Below are 10316 nucleotides of genomic sequence, written 5' to 3'. Positions count from 1 at the left end.
TGGCAATTATTTTACGACGCTTTATTCGTATGTAATTTAATCTATTATTGAGAATTTTATTTTGTTGTGCAAATTCACTGCAGAGCAATTTAATTATATTTTTATCCATAATTTTCATCAAAATATATAATAAACGAACGCATTATTCACAAGTATTAAAATGTAAACAAATGTAAACAAAAGATAATAAAAACAACAACTGTCAAAATGAAAACCCTTTGCTAAAGTTGAAATCAACTTCGTTCACTAAAGCTAGTAATGTAAATATGGTATTATTAAACCACTAAATTTGATGGATTAGTTTTTCAATGCTTTTTTTAAATAATACTCCTATTATTTTTCCTTATTTAAGTTTAGTATTAATTAGGTAAAAGGCAACCCTTTTTTTAACAGTTTTGTATATATGATGATCAGGTGTCATTTTTTCATATTTGAAACTTTGCAATATATTTAAAACATGTACAAATTTTTAGCATAAAATATTTTATATGATGTTTTTATAATTACAAATAAAAAGATACTAATATTTGATATAATAAATTCGAAAAATTTTTTGCGTATGTAATAATAAACACATTATTGTATTATATTTCATTGGAAAAGTCCGTTATTACATATTTGTGTTATACTACGTTGCAATAAGAGAAATTAATTCTGCGTTATAATTTGAAATAATTTTATATACATTTGTATTAATTGATATGCATTACTTTTGTATTATGTAGTTGATTTTCATTCAATCAATCGCGTTTATCCTGAATACAATTTTTATGTCATTTTTTTATTGTGGTTCACGCAAACTTTAACTATGTTTGAAATACTTGGTTTGGCCTTATTAAAGAAGCATAAATAAAATAGTTTTTTTGTATTACTGCAAAATTTATAGTAATTACCATTATTAACAATTACTTTAATATTAGTAAATAACTAAATTATTTAGACATAGATTTTTTGGTGGTTTAAATTATGATATACATACATATGTGGAAAAAATAAAAATTAAGTTATTATTTAGGTGGAGTAATATTTGCTGCGTTTTATATGCTATTACACACACACGCACTCATAAAGGAACTCATTTAAGGTAAGTAGAAGTCCGATTTTTTTTTTGCTTCTTTTTTTAAGACAATACTTATGCTTATTATATATACATTTTTCCATTAAGGTGCAATTTAAAAATTTTTAATGTTTTATTGAATGTATTAAAATAATATTAATAAACAGGTTTTTTGAAAAGTAGTGAATTACAACAACAAAAATTTGTTTTTATATTATTTTAATTAATTGAATTTTCGGCTGATCATACCAGCTGTTTCGAGTATTACCAAATACTCATCTTCAGTGGTTTTGAAAATAATTCTTGTATTTAATTATTCGTAAATAATTTTTGGAGACTGCAAGTACCAGGAATTGAACTCGTGTCCTGCGTAAATTTAAAGCTCATAGCCCAATGTTCGCACATTTTTCTGGAGTTTTGTTAAAAAATAATATTTAAATTTTAACTAATCTATAATTGTTTGATTAACTTTATTTGTTTAATTTGTTCGAAAATTTTATATATGATAGGAAGCAAATATTATTCTACATAATATATAAATAAATTAAGTTTAAACAAATAAACCCATCAGTGGTTAATTGTTGGTTATACGTTTTTATTTATATTAATTTACAGATGAGAGAATAAAATTATTAATTTATTGTTATTCTATTGTAAAGAGAGGAATATAAATATTATAAAATTCTTTATTTTCTTGTATCATGTATAAAAATATATTTTTGTATATATTTTGTTTGGGCACTTTATGCAATAATCGGTAGTAGATATGTGTGTCATTTTTTATTTAAAATTCACATATCTAGTTACTTACAAATTGTAGTAACCTTAATACAGAAAAACCGTTAACATATAAATCATCTTCGTGGTGATAATAACACGGTGTTTAAATGTTTTTTCTTCCTAACACAATTTTCGTAGAGTTTATTGGTTTTAACACCAATTATGTTAGCATTAAAATTTCTCTTTTCGCATAGAAAGAATTTTCCTTTTACTTTATAAAAGGAAAATTATATTAACTCGAATATTAACTCGAGGTATTTACGCCTTGGCTGGATTATTGTTTATCACTTCATCAGATGAAGCAATAATTGAGCTCAGATTTGCATAACTATCCGAGGAGCCTGTAACCATTCTGAGATTCGATAACGCGGTGTTAGAAAATCTGTCAGTTTTCGCAAATAATTTCAGGGTGCTATCCTTTATGTATTTTTTGATCGGTTCAATCTTGAGGTCCCCGAGGTTGTCAAACAAGCTTTATTAATAATAATATATATATCTTTTTGCACAACAAATTTTTTCTATGTAGAAAATCGTAAAAATTTATATGCCAAGTATAGTTTATTGAGGCTGTATACAATTTTATATACATACAATTTTACATTAACTTAATACTATAACAATATTTACAATTATGGACATGTTTTATATAACATAAGTAATAATAACGAAATATTTAATTAAATATAGAATATATAATTAAAATTATAAAATTAAAACATGTTTTATCCTAATAAAGCCAAATCATTTAAAGAGTATGAGCATTCTTATGCTTCTTATAAAAGCTTAAAATAATTGTTTATTGTTTAAACTTTATTATCTCGATTAAATAATTTTTTAAAGAATGGCAAAATTGTGATTCTATATTTCTTTATGTGTATAACAAAAGGAGGAGGTGGTAGAACTAAATGGCAATTTTAAATTACTTTTCTATGATGAATATATCATTGAAAGGTTGTTATTATATGGAAAAATGATAGACAATTACCGTTAATTCACATTTTTGAAAAAAGGGATCCACATACATAAGAGAAAGCATTATGATTTAAAAATATTTTGAGGTATACATTTATATTGAAATGACAATTATGAAGGTATGGGTTCTGATGTTTATTATATTCTACTTCTTGCAAAAATTATCCAAAACAAGTTTATCAATATTTTAAGTTGAAAGAAAAGGGCTTTCTAAGATTGTTAGCAACGAAGCGGATGGCTACATGTAATTGGGGAGTTACTATTGGAACAGCCGAAGTCAGGGAACTGTTCGTAATTATCGTTAACAATGTTAGCATATTACAACTCTTATTTTTTTTCATAGAGGCACGAAAACATAAAAGTTGTTATTTTTTTATAGTTACCACTCTCTCTTCTAATTTTACCAAAAAAATGCTCTAAGCAATCTTGGCAAAGTTTTGTGATCAATAAAACTTGAAAACTTTTTATGAAATTCATTATCTTCAATTTTCAGAGATTTACGTAAACTCTGTGCGTTTTGAAGAAATTAAATTTGCTCAAACGAACCAATTGAAACCTGCTTTAAAATTGATTCTAGTAATGTTACTAGAATTAAATATATTAAAAAGGTTATTAAAAAAATAAACAAATTCTATTACATTGTTAAATGTGGTAGCATTACCGATTAAATGGCCTGAACTATACAGTTTTCATACCCTAAGCATTTGTGTTACTGAAAATTTGTGCTGCAATACTAACGTTCATTTGCTAAAAGGAATTAGGTCTAATATGTGTGTTTGTCAGTTTAGGCGCACATTTAAAATTATGTTTTGAATAATAAGATCTATAATATTGTATTACTGTAGAATATTACAATATCTTTCCAAGTTTTTCAAATGTAAATAATTTTTACTATTTTCTAAGCAGTTTCATGTACTTTTCAAAAAGTGAGGAAAATTATGCAAAAAAGAAATTTTGTTGCCGTTTTCCCCTCGTCAAGAGGTTTTAACTTAGCCGCTTACCGGTCTATCGTTATACATTGGTGCTGGTAAATGTTTCGCTTGAAGCAATTTATAAATTGTGATCCTAAATTTCTCAATAACTGAATCTAGACAAATCATTTTCAGTTTGTTAATCAATTTTTGATTTTTGTTTGGGGCTCTACATTATCTACTGAAATTTCCTATTCTACCTTATTTTCTACGATTATGGTGGATTATTGTGGTCGGTGGAGATAATGCACTACTTGTTTGCAACAAAAAAATCGTTAAGGCAATCTATTTTGTTCAGTGCAACTTTTATTTTAATCTCTTCCCTATACACTACTTTAAATAATTTTTTGCTAACACTAATTGCTAAATTTTTACCGGACATTGCTATCCGAGGTATATAATAACAGGTATATAATATTAAGTTTGTAAAGTCAGTGACTTCTGACTGACAACAAATATGTTAACAATATACTGTTTTCTATTATATTATCACAAATTTTTTGAATTCTTATATACATATATATAATTTTACAGTAATATACATAAATAGATATCACTAATAATAATACCACTAAATATCTTAAATAAATTTTAATTTTTATATTTAAGTTCAAGTTCTATCATTGCGGTCTCTTCTTTTTTCTCTAACTCCAATATTTTTAAATGCTCTTGATTTGATAAATCTCCTTTCATAAGATCTAATTCTTTTTCTTGTATTGACACCTTTCTACTAAGCAATTGTATTTGTTTTTCTCTAACTATTGCGTCGTAGTTGAATTTTTCTTTTCCTAAAGTAAAAATATCTGCTTGGTATTGAGCCATTCCAGATACAACTGAGCGTAAACATGCTTCGCTACAGCAAGTAGTCGAAAAATTGCATTGAATATTTTTTATTAGTTCGTTCCCTGTGCGGCTTAATAGAGTTTCAGATACAAAAGAACTTCTGTCGTGGCTTCTACTTGGCATCTTGTTATAATAAATTTTAAATGCTGCATTGTCTGTTTTGTCTATAGTAATGGATGCTTCATTTGACGTCTGATCACTAATTGTTTCCGAATTCAATTTAGCATATTGAAATAAATTTAAAGTATTTGATCCAAAGATTTTTTCGAATTCATAATAAAAGCGAAACTTGCTACATACGGCATCTATAATAAAACACAATTTTCAAAATCTGAGTAAGATCATTGTCATTAAAACAGAAATTTTGACTTGACTGAAATCTCTATGCGAAAGTTATGCGATATGACGGCTTGTATAGGCAAATTACACTGCTACTATATCAGTAGCATTAGGTAGGAGTGGTAGATCCAAAAATTATTTAATGTTAAAAACTTACATTTAATTTCGTCCGCATTAGTCATAGTTGTATCTATTGTTTTTAACCATTCTTTTGTGTTCTTATAAGTTCTACGCATGTTATACATTTTTAATCGGACCATTTTCCAATCACCATTGAGATCACTATTTTGGACAAAACGTTTATAAAATGCTTGTGCTGTTGGTTTCTAAAAAAATATAATTATTTATTTTGTATTTGTAAAATTTATTTGAAACAACTAACTTCAAATTCAACATTTTCCTTTAGGAAATTAATAAGAGCTATTTCTTGCGCAGGTGTCCAATTTTTCCTTCTCTGTCTTAGTTTTTTCTAAAAAAAAAACCCAATCTTAATTGTGTTATTAACTTACAATTTGATTATATTACTTTATTTTATAAATGATTAGTTTGCAAGGAATTGTAATGAACTACTATTGGTTTATAACCAGGGGCGACGCGTGTTGTATATGGAAGGGTGTGCAGCCCTTCTATAATGTTGTTTTTACATGTACCACTTAAATTAAAATATATGAGATGTTTTATTAATAATAACTATATTATATTAGGCAACAATATATTCGCAATATTATATTAACAATTCATTAACAAAATAACATTTAAACAAATTAAATTAATAATTTATATATAAGTTTAATATTATATCAATATGGAAGAAACTAAACTTTTCACATAATTCTCATAACATCAAACACAAGAGTTTTTGATCAAACAAAATTAAACACACTTACAACGTATAAATGTGCGGTCAGCTACTCCGCACACAAAGCGGTTATTATTCGCTGGAGCAACTGCTAAAAGGGGAGAGACGAATTTGAAAGAAATGTGTGTTGATATGAGCTGCAAACTTTAGCCGCACATCTAACCGCTTCGGCAAGTCAACATGTTGAATTGTTATACACGTAGTTGATATTCGAATAGAACAGAAAATACTCTCATACAATTCTCACCTCACTACATAAATCTTATTTCTCATATTACAAACGTGACCACACGAGTTAAGGATTGATCTTAACTCAGTGCAAAAAAGTAGAAAATAAAATAACACACGATACGTTGTGTACAATTTAAGTGACAAATTTATTCTGACTAAAATTTCTTTAGTACAATTTCTATATATTCAAAATTTAACATTTAGGAAATATTTAATAATAATCAATATTGTGACCCAAAAATAATTTATTGCCCATAAACAAAATTCCACTTGAATGTTCGTTGCATTTCCTAAACATTACTTAGGAATGCAACGGCTTCTTTGTTTTAGAAATTTCGTAAGTGGGTTACTTTCGATGTGCGGTTTTTATTTTAAGGTCGAATAAGTGTGACTCTTATATGGTCATTTGAGTACATTGACTTAAAAATGAAAATACAATAAATAAATATTGTATTATAATAATATACAAAATAATAATATTTTGTATATAAAAACAATAAGTGATTTTGTAATAAGATACTAAGCATTTTATATATTGATTTATGTCGTTCCTCGTATGTTGTCGTATTGTGTGGCGGCCTGGTGAGTAATTGTTATTTACGCACATTATTTTGTTCATTTTTCTGTTGTGCGACCAACTTTTCCGCACACAAAGGGGAAAGACGAAATATAATAGAAATGTTCTGCGATTTGAGCTGCAAACTTATGAGCACAACTAACAACTATAGATAATGAAGCGGAAATATTTCTGGCCAGGACATACCCTACGTAAACCGGTTAGTGAAATTGTACACTCAGGATTAGAATGGAATTCACAGAGTAGAAGGAATCGTGGACGGCTAAAAAGTACATGGAGAAGATCGATAAGCAGGAAAACGAACAAATCATTGAGTGAGGTCAGAACATTAGCGCGTTAAAGAAATATTTGGAAAGCTTATGTGAATGGACTAAGTTCTTAAATTGTAATTGTAATTTATAGAACATGTCATAATAATATAATCAGATGATAGTTTAAATTTATTAATTTATTAAATTTAAACTATTCAGACCTTATTGAATTTGAACCCACAGTTTGTTTGACAAGTAAGTTGTGCATAAATTTATACCAGTTGTTTTTATTATAATTATTAAAAGTAGCCGGTAGCAAGATAGCCCTTGCAATATTCTCAAAGGCGGTGATCTATTAAATTACCATTTCCACCTAAATGTGCGATTTAGCAATAAATATAATACGGTATTTTACATACATATCAAATATGTATCATATATATCATAGGTACATATACATCTACTGTAATTTTGTATTTAATACGCTTTGTTGACAGTTATAAGATATTGAGACAAGTTATCTTTCCACGTAAGTGCGACGGGTATCAGATAATTAATTAAAGCTAGAGGAAGCAAAAATTGAATGCTTTTCAAAGTTTGTTGTATTTGATAAAATACAGCCGTTAATCTTTCAAATTTCAATTCCATGACTCTAAAATTTTCATGACTTAGTCTCCAAATTAAAGTAAATAAATGACTGAAAATAATTCTGATAACTGAGATTCAGTTGCAGTCAACAATACATTGCGTTGAGTCAGATTCTAGCCACTGCATTTTAAGTAAATTGAAATGGTTTACAGGTCGATTTAAGAGAGTGCAACAATAAATTTGTTATATTTTTTATAAGAACACTAATTCCACCACACACTTGACGACATACATATGTACATATACTTATACATAACTTAACGATACCATTATCAAATTTTATAGATCGATTGATAAATATTTTCCGTTGATGAATTTGTTGCATTTTTTTTTATTATATACTAGCTAAACCCATCCACGCATCACTGTGGCTCAGTCTGATATTAATTATTAGGAAAGTATATAAGATAATATATTGAATATAGGTAGGTTTATTGAAACAACATAAATGGTCGATGTTTTTGAAAAGTTAAATATAAAAACCATGAAGATGAAATAAGTTACTTGTTCTAGGACATAAGACATATAGCTTTCGATAAGAGAAATTATCCTTGAATTTTATTAATACTTATTGCTTAAGTAAGACGTATTTAAAATTGAAGTCAAACATATTTTTCAGAATCCATTGTATTTGTATAAATAATAAGTCTTCACCTTTATAAGGTCTAGTATAAATTTTTGTCATTTGCATTATATGTGAATTTTCTTAACTTCTTGTCCATAAAATACCATAGAATAACTTTGGCTGATTGATATTTCAGAGAAATATTATTTGACAAATAGAATGTGTGACAGTAGTCTACAAACATTGAGTGAATAAAGAAATTCCATTGGAAAAATTATTTCATTTTTGTGCACCACGAAGTCAATAAATTTGTATTTCACTATTTAACCTACGATTCTGGTTGAAATGATGTTATTCATATCGTTTAAGTTGATATTTTTAAAAAGGAGTAGAAATATTCCTAAAATCACCTTATAAAAATGCAAAATCGACAAATTTCAGCTATTGGACCGTGAAATTTAAAAACTGAAACCCCATTCTAGAAATCAAGGGAAACAGACATTTGAATGCAGAAGGTTAGACAAGATATATATCTAAATCCAACTTGGAAACAAGTGAGTGAAGGAAGGGAGGATGTCATTTTAAGGTAGTAATGTGGAAATATTAAAATTTGTAATTAATAATATGTAGAGTTATTTCTCAGTTATATTTTTTATTTAATCTTAATAATTTATTTTATTTAGAATTTCCTGTACCCGTGATGATCCCATTAATATATAGGTGTATATATAAACACTCGTTATAAAAATGCAATATCGTGTTAAAACCCCAAGTCAATTTATGAACTACTCTTCGATTTTTGCTGACCCATTAATACGGAAATTCAATTTTTATATACAGACATATGTATATGTATTGAATACATCTAATTTTTATTTAATGTAATTTATATTTTTTGTATATTGTAATAAACTTGAAGACACTGGTATAGTTTGAATTTTATTTTTATATTGAAAGCTGAGATCTTATTTATAAACTGAATATGTATGTATATTTAAATAACATATATATATCTATGTATGTTGTTTTAAAGATAACTTAAATATGTTTATTTAAATTATTAATATTTTGTTTATATACCTCATTGCTCGCAGTATGGAGCTGACGTTGTTTTTGGTATTTTTCTTTAACAGCTTCCTTATTTGCAACGTACCATGCTCGCGATCGTTCTTCAATAATTTCTTTTTTTGATTCATATCTTGCTTTTGTTTTTTCTTTATTTGCATCGCGTTTGGCTTTTGCCTTTTCTTTATTTGCCGCATATCTTGCCCGTTTCGCTTCCCTTATTTTTTCTAAATTTTTCAATCTATATCTTCTATCTTTCTCCAAATTTTTTTGGCGTCTAATTTCTTTGTCATTTTCTGCATTTTCTAAATTACATTTTATAATTTTCATGTTAAATTTTATTGATACAAATTGAAAAGTAATGCAAAAAGTATAAATCAGAAATCTGAACCAATTTAATTCCTTTTAACTCTTTGCCGCGGCCGCTATTATGTTAACACAATTACAACAATAACATAAACATAAACAGAGAATATCATAAGTACATATACTGTACACTGAGAACGACGTCACCAAACTGCTAAGAGCGAGCCACTCAAAATTTATTCACCACGATAAGAGTAGCAAGGAATATAATTTTGTTTGTTTTGATTTTTTGACAACAGAAGTGTGGCATATGAAAGAAAATTGTTTAAAAAAATATTGATGCGAAAAGTAGTAAAGAGTTGTGTGTGTATTAATCCTAAGTTAATGGGCTTATTTACGTTATCATGAACGCAAGATGAACTGACACTTCAGTTTACACTGTCATGAACTGTCATGAAGCGTGAATTTTTTTTTTTTGGTAAACGTATTAAATGCTTGTGTGTAGTAGTGCATAGCACTGAAATTCAAAGTATTCAGCATAAAAATTACTTAAAAGGTTTTCGGAGTTTCAACAATGGATCTAAATAAAGAATTACTTTTAATGGCTGCTGCTCTAAACACGACTAAATTCGTTTCAAAATAAAAATCTTGAAACCCACAAACACCAAAACATGACATTGTCAAACTGAAAAAAAAAAACAGCAAATTTCGTTTTCGAAATTTATGAACTAACATCACACACACACTCTCTTTCCTCTCTCATCTATCGAAAACCGTTTTTCAAGTTCATGTTCATGCTACGTTTATAATAGTGTAAATTGAATCAATGACAGAGGTCTATATTTATATTAG

General features: G+C 27.2%; 2 protein-coding genes across 2 annotated transcripts in view; one reads left to right on the top strand and one right to left on the bottom strand.

The window, feature by feature from the left end:
• Nucleotides 1-1004: 1004 nt before the first annotated feature.
• Nucleotides 1005-10316, top strand: part of LOC119675015 (DNA cross-link repair 1A protein-like) — a 367032-nt gene continuing 357720 nt past the window's right edge. Inside the window, exon 1 of the mRNA XM_038086183.1 lies at nt 1005-1084. The gene's annotated coding sequence lies outside the window, so the exon portion shown is untranslated. The remainder of the gene's footprint in view (nt 1085-10316) is intronic.
• On the bottom strand, nt 4363-9574 carry LOC119675021. Its single transcript, XM_038086192.1, has 4 exons — nt 9174-9574; nt 5345-5431; nt 5120-5288; nt 4363-4928 (listed from the first exon to the last, which is right to left on the bottom strand). The coding sequence occupies exons 1-4, from the start codon at nt 9486-9488 to the stop codon at nt 4372-4374; spliced, it is 1128 nt and encodes a 375-aa protein (XP_037942120.1). The 5' UTR covers nt 9489-9574; the 3' UTR covers nt 4363-4371.

This window comes from Teleopsis dalmanni, chromosome 2, assembly GCF_002237135.1.
Source record: "Teleopsis dalmanni isolate 2A chromosome 2, ASM223713v2, whole genome shotgun sequence".
In the NCBI taxonomy this organism is placed as follows: domain Eukaryota; kingdom Metazoa; phylum Arthropoda; class Insecta; order Diptera; family Diopsidae; genus Teleopsis; species Teleopsis dalmanni.
Note: the sequence above shows the minus strand (reverse complement) of the source record. Positions and strands in the feature narration are given on the sequence as shown.